Genomic DNA, 16,098 nt, shown 5'->3' with positions numbered 1-16,098 from the left:
TGCTAAAGATATTTAATTCAAAAAATTATATTAAAATTAAAATTAAAAGAATAATAATTGTATACATATATAATAATACTTTAATAAAAATTACTTTAATTAGACAATATAAATTTAGATTATTCCAAATGGCTTATACATTGTTATTTAATATACCAAGATTTTATTCCTATAATGCAAATTTTTTTTTCATTATTACTTATCTTTAGTTGAAAATTTTAAAGTAATTCTCTTCAATTTTTTTAAAAAATTACTCAAGTTTTGCGAAACCAAAGAGTTCCGGGTAATGGCGTAACTAGGATCCCGCAGACCCCACTTTGAGGCCTTTAATTAATGTAAATTTAATTCCCGTGAAAAAAATTGAATTGTTTTTTCAAATTATATTAGTGTTAATCTATGTTTATAATAATCTATTATTATCAGGGCTCATAACTTATTACTAGAGTACGGATTTTGAAGGCATTTGCCTTTTTTTTCTATTGCTCTAAAACGAAGCTGTCAGCTACAAATTCGATTTATACTGCTATACTGCTATGCACGCTTATTTTGCTTTTTTTGCGTTTTTTGAATATTTATGCTTTTTTGGGCATTTTTGGTACATTTTTCAAAATGTGTTCAAAATAAACGTATTTGAAACGTATTTTTTAATTTTTATTTTATAGTAAAATAATGTGTTTTCCAATATCGTATATTGTATATGGCTGGCTCAATCGATTTTATCTCGTTATGTTTGATTTATGGGTATGTTTATCAACGTAATTTAGATACGTATATAGCTTATTGAATATAGTAGATTATTTTATCTTGAAACGACAATAAACACAAAAATATGCTTTTGCTCTGGAAATTATCTACTCAGAATTACAGTTTAGTTTTCGTTGCAACACCGTATAGTTCGTTATTCTTACCGATAGTCACTTACAAAATGCCAAAAATTATTAATTGTAGTGCTCGTCTTCGCAATTTTGTAAAAGAATTTGGTGAAGACATTTTTTCTTGTGACAATGCTGTACTTTTTTGCAAAGTATGTGGTGTTAAAGTATCTGCCGAAAAAAAATATAATATTCAACAACATATCGCTAGAGGTAAACATATCCAGCAGCTAAATATTAGAAATCAACAAGAAAAACCAAAATCTCAGCTTCTAGTCACAGGTATGTCAATGAAGTCATCATTCAACGAAGAACTGTGTAATGTTTTTTTGTCCGCAAATATCCCTCTCACTAAATTAAATATACCAACATTTCGCGATTTTCTGCATAAACATACAAAACAAATTATTCCTGACGAGTCTACGCTTCGAAAAAACTATATAAATCAATGCTATACAAATACTATTATTAAAATTAGAGATTACGCCAGGAACAAAAATGTATGGGTGTCAATAGATGAGACTACTGACGTTGAGGGGCGATATGTAGCCAATGTTATAATTGGTACATTGGAAGTAGACAATCCTGGAAAAATATTCCTACTTAACTCAGAGGTGTTAGAAAAAGCCAACCACTCTACTATATCTAAATTATTTGACAGATCTCTTTTTATATTATGGCCTAAAGACATACTTCATGACAACGTTTTACTTTTTGTGTCGGATGCAGCACCATTTATGGTAAAATCAGGAAAATCTTTAAAAGTTCTTTACTCAAAAATGGTGCATATAACTTGTTTGGCACAAGGCCTACACAGAGTGGCAGAATAGATCAGAATAAATTTTCCAGAAATTAATAGTTTAATATCAAATATTAAAAAAGTTTTTTTAAAAGCTCCATACCGTATTAATTTGTTTAAGAATTTGGCTCCGGGTATTCCTCTACCTCCAGAACCAATTATTACTCGTTGGGGCACTTGGTTAAATGCCGTAAACTATTATTGTGAACATTTTCTACATATCAAAAAATGTTATACTTCAATTGGACTCAGATGATGCACTGGCTATTAAAAAACGCTAAAAAATTAGTCGAAAACCCAGAAATTGAAGAAAATTTAATCTACATAAAAAGTAATTTTGGATTTTTGGCTACTGAAATTACACGTTTAGAAACATCTGGGATGCTATTATCAGAATCCGTGTGTTGTATAGAAAAGGTTAAACAACAAATTAAACAAGCTTTGGGAAAAACGGGAGAAACGGTTAAAAAAAATTTTTGATGATGTACTAAACAAAAATTCGGTATTTAAAATTCTTACCATATCAAATATTCTAAAAGGCGAAAAAGTATCAAGAGAGGAACTTCCTGAAGATTTAACATGTGATGATTTAATCCATTACAAATTTGCTCCTATTACATCTGTTGACTTCGAACGTAGCTTTTCAAAATACAAGCATATATTGTCCGATCGTTGTAGAAAATTTTTATTTGAAAATTTGAAAAAAGTTTTGATTGTCCAATGCAACTCCGATGATATAGGTAAAAAAAAATCATTTAATAACTATTATTTAATTTATTTTTTATAAATTATCTTAAATAGAATAAATTCAATTTACAGATTAATAATTGTGGAAGAATGAAAACTCGAAGAAGCAGGGTTGTTAATTAGTTTATTATAATACCTTTTTTTTAAATAATTTTAATACTTTTTTTTGTGATAAATTTTTTTTAAAAACCTATTTTTAATGCTTTTTTTTAAAGCTTTTTTGGAAGATTTAGACAGCTTTATTGCTTTTTTTTTAGTGCTTTATTTTAGTTTTATATTGCTTTAAAATCCGTACTCTACTTATTACATTAACATATTTTTTTTTGAGAGGTTCTAGAAATACCTATGTGAGCTATTTATTTATTTATTTTAAATAACTAAGAAGTTTAATACGAAATTTTATGTTGCATATTATTAAATATTTTAAAGTATAAGTACTATTTTGCTCTTTTAAGTCTTTTTAAGTTCTGTAGCATAAAGAACATTTTTCCTTAATAATGACAAGTAACTATAGTAGTATTAATTTTTATATTTGTACTTATTTCATATTAATTAACTAATTCTTCTTATTTTGATTTAAATTATATATTTATTTGTATCATATAGCGATACGATCAGAATTTTAATAATAAAAGTTTAATTTTTTTTTTATTCATATGTTTTTTTTAATAATAATTAAAATTGTTTATTTTTCATGTTATATTTATTTTTGCATATTTTTGTATTTTTTAGTGCATATTTAAGCTCTTATATGAATATTTTTAAGAGCATATTATAGTACTTATAACTACTTTTTTTAGAGCTATAAATTATGAGCCCTGATTATTATTATTAAATATGTTCGAAATCGTATGGTAATCAATAGTACGTATAATCTTATCATGTGGAAATACATACAATAAGTAATAAGCACAGATCTATAAAACAAGTTGTTTTATATATCTGTGGTATTAAAGATAAGGCGTTTTATTACTCTATGTAATTAACCTGCCCTGGGGAATCTTAAGGACATTAAAATGTCCTTATGAGATTCAAAATTATATTATAATAAATAATTTTCTCAAAATAAAAAATTTAATATGAATTTTTCCGACTGTCTAGTATATTCTTCTATACTCAACTTCCGTGTTAAACCACCGAACAAAATAATCTAAACGGATGCATCCGAGTTCCGTCCTAAGAACCTTTTTTTTATACCGATTTCGTCCCAGTTAAAAAAAAGGGTATATACTAATTCAGTCCTTAATCATTTTTATAATTTAGTCTCAATAATTTGTATGATTATTTTTGTAATAAAATGCAATAAAAAAAATTTAAGTATTCATATTATTTACATTTTCATAAGTTATTTTTTTGAACATATTAGCATCATATTTTAAGCTATTAAGAATCTAAAATCCTGATCTTTAATTATTATAAAACTTAATTATTACAAATTTAGTTTTCTTACCATTTTTTATGTGCTTTGCATTGTTTTTGAACACACTTCCATCGTTCAATATTGTTGCTTAATTCTTTGTGAAAACAAAATTTAAAATTAATTTTTAATAGTTAAAATTTTACCTTTTTCACTGTACATATATTGTATTCTATTAATTTATATATGAACGGACATGCACAAATAAGGACTGAAAAGTTTATTTGGTTCAATAGCTGAAATAATATGATTTTTATTTCGAAATATGATATTGTTATTTATTCGATTTGACATGGGACGGAATTGATATATCTATTTAAAAAACCCGGGACGGAACTAGTATATCTTTAAATTACATTTTTATTTTTGAGACGGAACTTGGAATCTAAACAAATTAAACAAAATATGATAATTTTTCGTGCACGGTGTCCGCATAATATACTTATCGATCACACCCGTCTCTACATCCTTACGACTAGTGATAGGCAGAAACGACTATTTGATACTACCGACTATTATTCGGTTTTCATTACGTACTACCGACTATTATTCGACTAATAATTTGCACGACCAGCTATATACAAATCATAGAAATTAGTCGACTATTTTTTTCCAACCAACTAATATGAATAAATAAAATTAATCGACTAATTATTCGACTACTTTTTTCCAACCAACTAATATGAATAAATAAAATTGGTCGACTAAAATAACTGATAACTCGGTAATTCTAAGAAATTTAAATTGTAGTCGTAATTCTATTAAAAGGTAAGGTTTTGTTTCCGCAGTTGACTGCAGCAGTCATACATAGTCAAAACAAAAATAACGATAATGACACGCACGGCGCACGTTGCACACACTACAAATATAAAACAGTTGTAAATTTGTATTTATTTTTTCTAGTAATGTTTATGTTTTTTTGTTATATTATTATTATTTTTGTTATATTGTTGAATTAAAGTAATTCATGCTAAATTTTGCAATCAGTCCAATAAAAATCAGTTGAATAATAAAAAAAAGTCAAATTGAATAATGATAATTAGTCAAATAATAAAAATAAGTCGAATTGAATAATATAATAATTAGTCGAATAATAAAAATAAGTCGAATAATAAAAATTAGTCGAATAATAAAAAATGTTCGATTAACTAAATTAGTCATTTGATATTACCGGCTAAGTCGGTAGTTATTAGTCACTTTTGCCCATCACGACTTACGACACTACGGCCAAAATTAAATTAGATTTTATTATTATTAGTTAGCCCTCTATCAGAATTTTTTTTTCATACCATCGAAAAAACCGCAAATGAACAATCTTTAGTATATGTAATCAATGATAATATTAAATAAATATTGTTTTTTTTTATCATATCATAACAAAATTCTAATTAAAATAAGTGATTTACCTATATCAGATTAATGTTTTTAAACTAATATACCTACCAAAACAATACTTAGAGGCCCATTTTTTTTGCGAGGGGGGGGGGTCCCGCGAAATACAGTTTAAGAAACGCTGTTATAGTTAATAATAACTATTATATATATGTTACGGGCAAAGTATACAATTTGGGCAATATAGATAACAGATATGATTTAATGAAATATGATAAAACATAGTTAAAATAGTCAAATTATTATCTGTAACTAGTTTGTTTGTTCTTATCGTATTTTTACAATGGGATGTCCGCTTGTCCACATATTATACGCATGTACGTGACATAATATATAATAACTATATTTACTGATTTATAAGTTATATTATATGAAATTGTAGTGATTATCGTGGAGTCGGTTTTTTATCTATTCTCCAAAATGAACTATTTAGTAATGGTGAATCGTTTGTATAGTGCAGGTTAATTTATTCAGTGCGTACAGTGTCGGCCTGGCTCTAAATGGCCTAGGCAGGATTAACCTAATCTAACTTCCATACTACAACATTTATTTATTACTCGTATATTGAAATTAAATATATCAAATATGTAAAATGGTCATTAAAATGTGATACATTCAGATTCTATATTTGTTATTTTAAATAAAAAAGAATAAAGTTAAAAATTCTCTTTATCTAAATTTATCGTAAAGTATTCAACTTTTATAAAAAAAAAAAAAAACTATGCAAGTATAAAATAAATACATTTAATAATATATATTATATCATATGAAAAGTCTTGTCGTTTCTTTTAACGATTTTTCTATGTCATCTATTAGTTTTATTTTATCTATATTTAAAGTAATATCTTTTTCTATAGCCATAAGCATCAGTGGTTCTAAATGTTGCTGATCGAGTGATGGTCTTAATTTTTTTTTTTATTACTTTAAACTTAGAAAATAATCTTTCACAAGTGACTTGAGTTGATGACAATAGCATTATGTATTTAAAACCCTGATTCAAATTGTTGTATATACCATAATGACAAGATAGTTGGGTAATAATTTTAAAAGCACATGCTATATATTTCCAACAGGTATTACAATTTATCGAATCAAATGTCGCTACTTCATCTATAATATAACCTTCATCATCATTATCGTTCATTATGCTATGTTTTTTTGGAATAATATTAAAATAATAAGAAGCAAATTGTTTCTATATAAGTAATATAGTATTGTATTCGTATATTTTTGGATCTAACCATTTACATCCTTTAATATATTTTCATTTAGAATTAATCGTTCTTCAATACTATTTAATATCAAGATCATTCATCCAAAATAATTATAATTTATATTTATCGAACACAGCACAATTATAAAACCTGACTAAGATAATAAGAAGTACGATTTACTTATTCTAACTATAGATTTAAAAATTAAAAGTTAAAATACCTTACGACCACTTGTTCCTCGTAATTATTATATCCAAACGTTTTGTTGCATTTAAATATACATATGAAAAAAAAAAACAGGAGCCCAGGCAGCGATTGCTGCCTAGCTGCCTTAGGCAGGCCGACACTGAGTGCGCACCTAACTACTTAATCGAATATGGAAAAATTTAATGAAGACTTAAACAATTTGTTAGTAAAAAAAAAAAGGTTCAAATACGTCGTTTTTTACCAAGTTAAAATTTGATCAATTAATTTTACATGAAAATCAATTACAAAACAATTCAAAGAAAAAGGAACCGAATGATTATAAACTTTTAAAAAAAATATGACGTGTTAAAAGTTTCTGATGTTAATAAGTTAGTTGTACCAGTATCTGAAAACAACGAAATTAAATATTATGTACATAATGAAAAGTTATTTGATATTATACATAAGGTTCATTTATCGATTAGACATGGTGAACGAAACAGGATAGAATATGAGGTAAATACAAAATATAAAAATATCATCAATGATATGATTATACTATACTTAAATAGTTGCAAATCATATAAAAGAAAAGGAAGCACAGCCAAGAAAGGATTGGTGGTGCAATCAATTATATCTACTGAGATGAATTAATCAATAATATAAATACATGTCATTATTCATTGACTTATCATATTTCATTAAATCATATCATCTGTTATCTATATTGCCCAAATTGTATACCTACTTTGCCCGTAACATATATATAAATTGTATTATATTTTTTCGTAATATTTTCGAAATTACGAAAATTATAACGTCGGTTAGTGCTCGTATGTGCCTCCCAATCACTTTAGTCATGGAAAGAAGTTTTTCCTAATATAAATATTTTTAAACAGATAATAGTCGTTCATTTACTTTTGATAACATCAAATACACAGTAATTGTACAATTCAATTATTTTAATTTTTGAATAATTTGAGAGCTTTGATAAATTTATTAAACAAATATTTGTAATTTTTTTAATTTCATATTTAAGGACATTTGTTGTCATTTTTATGTAATATTTTGAGTCATTTGTGAGTTTTGATAAATTTATATAGAATGTTACAGTAAAATTAAGTAAACTATTTAAAAAATTATTTTTAATAATTCAAAACAAGTATTTGTAAACTTTTTAGGTCATTTTTTAATGTTCTTAAGGTCATTAAATTCCAAGCCTTAGTTATTACCTATCGAATACTTGGAGTGTTGATCGCCCCATGACTGCTGAAAAATACAGCTACTTTTACATGCGTTTATATTTAATAACGATATAACATCATGAGATGTCTATTTGCGTATTGGTTTATCCTACAATCTTTTGGTCATTGAACCCATGAAACTAGTGCTTACATATAATAATTATAATAAGAGTTATTCTAACTCTTAATATTATTCATGTAGTCCCTATGTAATGGTAGGTAATCGTAAGGGCTTACATTTATGTATGTCCATAAAAAAAAATAAAAACAATGAATTACAATTAATATTTTTTGGAGATTTTTTTATGTCAATACATGAATAATATAAAAATTACCCCTTTTAAGCAGTTTAATGCTGAGGATTTACTGAGGATTTACTACATTCCATGATTTCACATTCATATTATTTTGTTTATAAATAGGTTTGATGAAATCTTAACACAATTAAATTTGTAGGTAAAATCATAAATAGTTAGATATTTAAATGTAATTATAATAAATATTTAATTTTGTTATTTGATAATATACTAATAACAACTAATAGATATAAGAAAATAACTGATTATTAAACATAGAAAACATACATGAATAATTTTGACGAATTAAAATAAAAATGTAGATATATCCAATACAAATTTGATTAATACTTTTAGAACCGTCAAGGAATAAAATTATTAATAATATATGTCAATTACCAAAACTTTTCATACTTAAACTATATTTTTGAATTGATAATTAATTGTATTATATTATGCTTTGGATAAAACACATAATTATAAAAATTAATAATGGAAATTAATGTAAAACTAAAATAATTTATAAGTAGAGTAAGATGAAACTTTATTTCAACATTGAAACCTTTAAATAAAATTGACTGATTAATTAATTTGAATTAATAATACTTTAAGGTTTATAAAATAAATATAAATTGAAACCAATACAACATTAAGTTAATACAACTAGTATATTAATGAAAAAATAAGTATTTTGAATATACATTTACAAATAATACTTTAGACATGTTGTAATCATGCATACAAGAAAACTTATACATAAATATAAGCTTTCACTCAATAAAATTATTACTATTTATACTTGAAACATAAACAAAAATGATATGGAGAGAGCTCACTCTTTGTATTTTTATGAAAACTACATTAATTTTTAGTTTATTTTACAATACTAAATAATGTATAATTACAGGTGTTGGTACATAACTGAAATAATAAACATGTAAATAATAACATATTAGTTTGAACAATTAATTGCTGCCTATTTAATTGTAAATATAAGTAGTGAAAATACTATTACTAAATTTAAGTATAACAACAATAAAAGTACACCTTCAATACCCATTGATAAATATGAAAAAAAAAAAAAATTAAACAGTAGTTATTATTACTCTATCTGCACTTATTTAAATCTCATACATTTATTTTAAAATATCATTCGTATCATGATTTTTAAAATTAAAACTTACATAACTTTTTTACTTATTGTTATAGATATATTTACATATACACGTTTAAAATATAAATAGAAGGTAAAAAAAAAATTGTACTACTATAGTTTAGTCGAAATCTATAATGTATTTTAGATAAGGTATTATTAATATTAATATAATTAGAATAACATGCTAAATACATTACATTTAATAATTTGGTTCAAAAGTAGTAGTAATTTCCTCAAAGTCTTTTTTAACAATACTTTAAAGAATGTTAATATATTGTTGATTAAAAATAAAAGTAGTAAAGTATTGATTAGTGTCCAAACGTGATCTTGTGGTTAAGCATCAGATGATTATAATAACAATTAATGAAAATCAAATTGAGTGGTTACAAGATTATGTGCATTTGTAATTCTTAAAATTAACACAATATATATAAATAATATTCTCGTAACTTAAACTGGTTAAAATTCTTAATATAAAACTAGGTCATGACTAGTTTTGCCAAACATTATCAAGGTACAATCAGAGATCTTGGCCTTTACAGTAAATAAAATTAATGGCATCCATAGGCTTAAGTAAAATTAAATACTTATTATTTAATTTTAAATTAAAATAATTGTTTACTTTAAAAGATGACAAATATTCTCAAAAAATTAATTTCAACTATAGGATTTTCAAAACCAGAATCCTGTTAAGCAAATAACAATTACTAAGCTTCATTCAGATACATTATTACCAATACTAAATTCAAAACATTTGGACTGTTTGTTTTCATTAGATTTGAGCATTTATAATACACAAAAAAAAAAAAAAAAAATCCAGAATTTCAAAAATTAAGTTAGATTAATAAGCCATAGGGTTGTCATTGATATATATATATATGGATTATCTAACAGCTTTATTTTTCAATGGCAGATAGTCTCTCCCTCCCATATATCATACTTTCATTTTAAATAAACACAATGCCATTATAGTTATTTATACAGTGACAAGTGGTTTAATTTCCTTGTGAACAACATAAAATTTGTATTTATTGCCAAAGAGACCCCAAATAACAGCCACATTTTCAATTATAACATTAAAAGGTATAGTACAAAGTGCTCCTATTATACATAATGTAAATTTCAAAACACCAAAACGATATAATGAAAATGATTTTACTACACCAAATATGTACATATATATATTTACTCCAGCTATAAATGCACAGACAAAATCCATTATTGCTGGGCATGGAATTGGATAATATCTTGCTAACACTAAATTAGACGTAGACAGGGGTAACGTTACCCAAGAGTAACATGATAATGCTAACCAAATTTTTGTTTTAGAAGGTATAGCTGCTGAATGAACAACTAATAAAATACCTTGAAGCCAACGTTTACGTTGTTGTATGAAATCCCACAAAGAAAATGGTGACTTCTCCCACATTTCTCCTTCAATAAAATTGAATGTATAACCTTCTCTAGCAGCTCGCATGGCAAAAAAACAATCTTCTGCTATGGACCCATCTAAGCCATTATCAAATGATATATCACGTTCTGCACCCAACTAGAAATTAATTATATTCAAGATATATAATAATTTATAATTTGACTACAAATTTCAATGTAATTAAGTATATTAATATTCATATATAATATCATCATGTATCATATAAATAATTAATGTATAATATATATCATTTAACACTAATAAATTAATTAATAGAGTTGTAACATACAAATTCATTATTTTTAAATATTAACTTCTATGTCAAGTAAGACACCATAGTCGGGTAAGGCTCACAAATGAATAAATTGTATTGATGTTTTGAAAAACAATTCTCAGTAATACCAGTTAAGTAGATTAATTAATATTTCTAAAAATAGTTTATATAGGAGAACCAAATTTCTTAAAAGTATAAATTAAACTTTATTTACTTTAATTTTTGCAAAAAAAAAAAGGAATTTCGAGAAAATCAAACTGTCTATAAACATTACATACTTCATTAAAATATTCTAGTATTGAAATAACTAAATAACTTTAAAATTAAATTTATTGAAATATTTAAATTTATTTTGTATATCAGAATCTGTAAACAAAAGCAGATATAGTTTACTTAATATAAATTATTAAACAGTATTCAGTTACAGTTGGATGACTTATCAAGGGGCTTTTGATTGATAGTATTAAACATTTTATTTTTATTGGACAAGTCAGTATTATGCCCTGCCTTAGCAAATATTGAAATGACACACTTGTTATAATGTAAACTAGTGTATAATAATTTTTTCTTTAATTAAAAAAAAATGTATTGGTACTTATATTTATAATTTACAGAACTTATATCAAAAAAAAAAACATAAATAATAAAATTGATTCAGTTTCATAGTAATTTTATGTTTTTAATTTTCATAGGAAAATTTGAACTTTAACACTTACTTGAGTCACAACATAAGATCCCTTCCAACTTAGAAGAGGTTTGTGGAACATTGAAAGCTGAATGCGTAGTTTACCCATATCATCAGCCACTCTAAAACTATCTGCTAAAGTTGTAAACCAATTTACAACTTCTTCGTTTGCATATGTTATAAGACCCTGACCAAACTGATGTTTACCATCCAATACAAAATTTAATACACCTCTGATTGAATTTTCAGTCAATAGAGTTTCTTCGTCTAAATGTACAATCCAATCACAATCAGCCAAAATATTTATATTATCCTCTAAACAAAATTGAAGTGCTCTAGATTTAAAAAGGGCACCAGTCTTAGTTTTATATGTTTTTGGTACAACAACTTCTCTTATACGCCTATGTTCAGGAAGTCCAACAGATTTATCTGTTACTACTTCAATTATAAAATTTTCTAATCCTAAAAAAAGTAAAAAAAAAAAAAAAAACATTAAAATTGTATTAAGTAAGTATGTATTTCCAAATTTTACCAGCTTCTAAACATCGAGCCATATTGCGAGCAACATTTGCTTTCACTAATTGAGGGTAATCTCCTCTGGTTACAATACGTATGCATATAAATGGAGCCAATAAAGGTGACCCTTTTAGTACAACTTTATCTTGAAAAGCATTATAAAGTGTAAGACCACCAAAATTCAGTAGTACTTGCGGTAAAGGTAAAAAGGTCAAACATCGAAGTAAATATAACATAAAGCACCAAACTAAACCATAGCGTTCCCACGGATTAAAATTAAAAGTATTTTGAACATCTGCAGATAGCTTAATACCTCCTGACCAGATTTCAAACACTGATATTACAATCACCAATAAGGCACAATGAAGTAAATGTTTGGTCCAACTGCTTAACATAGCTGTAAATTAATAATAAAACCCATTACTACATTGAAACCATTTTTCATATTACACTACATAGAACATACTAAAAATACAGCCTTGAATAAATGCTCAACTCACTTATAATTATTCGCGGAACGATATTTCACTAATTATATTCACTAATTATACAACGTAATATACCTCAATAAAGTACTATAGTAAAATGCAGATGAAATTTAAGTAGTTCATATGAACTGATTTTATTAATCACATTTATTAAACACACCTGACAATTTTAATAAAAACATAATGAGCTACACAAAATTAATTTAATGAATATAAAATCTTTAAACACTATACCCTAACATATCTTTAATGTGAAAATAGTATTACAAATTTTAGTACAGCTAATTCCTATAGTTACAAATTACTCACTAAGATGTACAAAAAAAAAAAAATAAAAAATTTTAATAATAAATACACAACATTAAATATTTATTGTTAGTATCAAAAAAAAAAAAAAAATGTTAAAGAAAAATTTTAATTTGATTATTAGCCATTTGGTAGATTCCGCCCATTAACCAATACCAACGTTTCGGTATGCTATTCTATTATAACTGATCGCGGCTGATGTCAAATAAAGATATCAGTCTCGGTTTGGAATGCTGTTATGAATATATATTTTTATTACCTTGTGAATACAATTATTACATGGTCAACAATTATATTGCCTATACCATATGAATTTCTTATTAAAACAAATAACACAAATAATCATACCTAATTATTAAATTAATTACCAATCTAATGATTATCTGTAAATAATAAAATAATAGAAAATATTTTAAATCATAAATTTGAACCGTGGTTACTTGGTGTTATAACCTAGAAATTAAGTTGAAATATAATATCATTACTCCCTTTGATAATGTGTATCAACAGTGAAAATTATTTTTTAAGTTACAAATTTTCAAAGAATACTGATTTTTAATTTCCTTCAATTTCAACTATAATCAAGCTCTATTAAATAAAAATCATTATGGCTACACATTATTGTAGTGAGTATTAAAATAGTTATAATATCGTCTGTAATCATAACGTAGATTATTCATAAAATGTGCTTTGTATTGAACAAATAAAATTTTTAAAATAATTATTTAAATGACAATTTAACAGTTGTTATTAAATTGATTTAAAATGTCCACAAAAATACTTTTCTAAATCTAAATATTTAGTGATGTATTAAATGCTAAAAAAATTATATTTTTAATCAAAATCTTTTATTCTAGGACCAATATTTAATAAAAATAGTTTTAGTCACATACAACGTATAATATGTCCATCATATTTGTCAACATTACCAAAATTACAAATTGAAGATGTTCAATCTTCTCATGAAGGTAAGTTTATTTCATAACCAGTGTAAATTTAGAAGTCGAGCAACTGGACCTTTTGACTCTGAACACTAGGCATAAAGGGTGTCCTGATGGAATTTATTATATTAAGTTGATTGTGTGGTTATAAACTTAGATAATTTAAAAAAAAATTATCTTATATTTGGTTGAAAGGGAGCTTGACAAGGAAAAGCACACTCAAATAATAAATAGTATACATTATTTAAAATTTTATATAGATAAGATTTTATGTTAGTAAAATTGTCAATGAAGCCATTGTCTTGTGTTAAACAATTAGTAAAAAATTATTTTTATATTTAAAAAATATGTATGACAAAGTATCAAGAGAAATGTTAAAGTGGGCATAAATGAGGATTTAAAGATTTCAACGTAAAAGTTGGTGTGCATCAGGATTCGCCTCTAACATCTTACTTGTTTTCTGTGGTATTGGATTAAGTTACAAAAGATATACAGAGTGAGGTATCATGTTGTATGTTTGTTAACGATATAATTTTGGTAGGAGAGAATCAGAAAGAAGTTAATAATAGGTTGGATGAATTAGCCCTTGAAGGAAAGGGCTTGAGAACTAGTAGAAATAAAATTGAATATATATAGAATGACTTTGGAAGAAGATACCAAGAAGTTAGGAGATAAGGAGACCAATGATAATAAGCGGTGATGTGATAGGTAAAAGCAAGAACTTTAAATGTTTATGATCATTTGTACATAAGGACGGGGGTTTTGGCATGGATGTAAAACATAGGATTAAGTACAGTTGGATGAAATGGAGAGAACTTTTCTGGCGTTTTATATGATAAGAAAATTCCAATGAGGCTGAAAGGTAAATTTTACAGGAGTGTAGTGAGACCAGCTATGCAAAAGGTTCAGAGTATTGGGTAATTAACAGGAAAATAAAAAAAGTATGAGTGTCACGAAAATGAGAATGCTTAGATGAATGAGTGGAGTAACAAGAGAAAATAAAATAAGGAATGAATATGTGAGAGGTAGTATTGGTGTAGCGTTTATAGTGGAGAAAATATACTGAGATGATTTGGGCATGTTATGAGGCGAGAGAAAACAGAAGCAGTAAGTGTAGTTATGAAAATGAACATTGAACAGAAAAGAGAAAGAGGAATACCAAAAATGAGACGGTTGGATATGATTGAAAATGAGATGAGAGCTGTTGGTGTGTGTTAGGGGATGTAGAAAATCGAGACAAGTGGAGGTTTAGGACAAATGTAGTCGACTCCAAATAGTTAGGTGAAAGGAGAAGATGAAGTACATTATTTTAAAAATATTTTGCAATGTACACCTTGTTACAAAAATAATGATTGAAATGTAATTTTATTTTAGAAACCAGATTTAAGTTATCCAACCCAGATGCTTTTGAAGTAAAAAATATGGTTAAAATCAAAAGCTTATTTGAAGCTGGTGTACATTTTGGTCATACAGAAGGAACATTAGATGAAAGAATGAAACAATATTTATATGGCAATAGATTAGGACATCTCATTATTGATTTAAATCAAACTAAAAAACTTTTACAGCAAGCTCTTAACGTAACTGCTCATATAGCATATAGGTAGTTGGAAAATTATATTAATTTTCTAAATTTCATACATTTTATAACAATTATTTTGTTTTTATTTTTAGAGGTGGAGTTATTTTATTTTTGTGTCAATCACCTCTCAATTGTTTAACAGTTGAAAATTGTGCAAAAGAATGTGGAGAGTTTGCTCACACTAGATATTGGCGTGATGGTATGTTTACCAATTCTTCTAGGATTTTCAAAGCTGAAACAAGACTACCTGATCTCTGCATTGTATTAAATACTCTAAGCAGTACATCCAAAAATAATAGTGGACAACATGGTGTCCTTACTGATGCTGCTAAAATGTTAATACCTACTATTGCTATAGTAGATACAGATGCTAATCCTAATATTGTCACATATCCAATACCAGGCAATGATGATACACCAAGTGCTATTAGTCTATATTGTGACTTATTTAAGAATATTATTAAAAAAGCTAAAGCCATTAGAAAGGAAATTTTAAATAACAATAAAATATAATTTCTAACACAAAAATGTATTTGTATTGAATATATAAT

The 16,098-nt window shown here is 25.7% G+C and overlaps 3 protein-coding genes across 4 annotated transcripts; 2 read left to right on the top strand and 1 right to left on the bottom strand.

Moving 5' to 3' along the window:
* The first annotated feature begins 200 nt into the window (after window positions 1–200).
* LOC112694639 lies at window positions 201–1,880 on the top strand. Its single transcript, XM_025570174.1, has one exon. The coding sequence runs from the start codon at window positions 830–832 to the stop codon at window positions 1,700–1,702; it is 873 nt and encodes a 290-aa protein (XP_025425959.1). The 5' UTR covers window positions 201–829; the 3' UTR covers window positions 1,703–1,880.
* A 7,625-nt stretch (window positions 1,881–9,505) lies between these two features.
* LOC112694648 (beta-1,4-mannosyltransferase egh) lies at window positions 9,506–13,075 on the bottom strand. 2 transcript variants are annotated; one of them, XM_025570187.1, is made up of 4 exons: window positions 12,697–13,075; window positions 12,247–12,627; window positions 11,746–12,176; window positions 9,506–10,872 (listed from the first exon to the last, which is right to left on the bottom strand). In XM_025570187.1, the coding sequence occupies exons 2-4, from the start codon at window positions 12,623–12,625 to the stop codon at window positions 10,300–10,302; spliced, it is 1,383 nt and encodes a 460-aa protein (XP_025425972.1). In that variant the 5' UTR covers window positions 12,626–12,627; window positions 12,697–13,075; the 3' UTR covers window positions 9,506–10,299. The 2 variants fall into 2 exon arrangements, with proteins under 2 accessions (XP_025425972.1, XP_025425971.1); XM_025570186.1 differs by having other exon boundaries at window positions 12,731–13,074.
* A 456-nt stretch (window positions 13,076–13,531) lies between these two features.
* LOC112694629 (28S ribosomal protein S2, mitochondrial) lies at window positions 13,532–16,067 on the top strand. The gene is made up of 4 exons (XM_025570161.1): window positions 13,532–13,650; window positions 13,882–13,992; window positions 15,340–15,568; window positions 15,640–16,067. Exons 1-4 carry the CDS (start codon window positions 13,632–13,634, stop codon window positions 16,058–16,060), a joined length of 780 nt encoding a protein of 259 aa, XP_025425946.1. The 5' UTR covers window positions 13,532–13,631; the 3' UTR covers window positions 16,061–16,067.
* The last annotated feature ends 31 nt before the right edge of the window (window positions 16,068–16,098 follow it).

This window comes from Sipha flava, unplaced genomic scaffold (assembly GCF_003268045.1).
Source record: "Sipha flava isolate LNK unplaced genomic scaffold, YSA_version1 131_pilon_pilon, whole genome shotgun sequence".
Classification (NCBI taxonomy): domain Eukaryota; kingdom Metazoa; phylum Arthropoda; class Insecta; order Hemiptera; family Aphididae; genus Sipha; species Sipha flava.
Note: the sequence above shows the minus strand (reverse complement) of the source record. Positions and strands in the feature narration are given on the sequence as shown.

Bases quoted from the DNA above. Each gene is read 5' to 3' on its own strand.
- LOC112694629 (XM_025570161.1), top strand. The intron at 13,993-15,339 runs GTAAGTTTATTT...ATTTTATTTTAG, and splicing joins TGTTCAATCTTCTCATGAAG to AAACCAGATTTAAGTTATCC. The intron at 15,569-15,639 runs GTAGTTGGAAAA...TTTTATTTTTAG, and splicing joins ACTGCTCATATAGCATATAG to AGGTGGAGTTATTTTATTTT.
- LOC112694648 (XM_025570187.1), bottom strand. From the start codon at position 12,625: ATGTTAAGCAGTTGGACCAAACATTTACTTCATTGTGCCTTATTGGTG. The intron at 12,177-12,246 runs GTAAAATTTGGA...TACTTTTTTTAG, and splicing joins GGCTCGATGTTTAGAAGCTG to GATTAGAAAATTTTATAATT. The intron at 10,873-11,745 runs GTAAGTGTTAAA...ATTAATTTCTAG, and splicing joins GATCTTATGTTGTGACTCAA to TTGGGTGCAGAACGTGATAT.
- LOC112694639 (XM_025570174.1), top strand. From the start codon at position 830: ATGCTTTTGCTCTGGAAATTATCTACTCAGAATTACAGTTTAGTTTTC.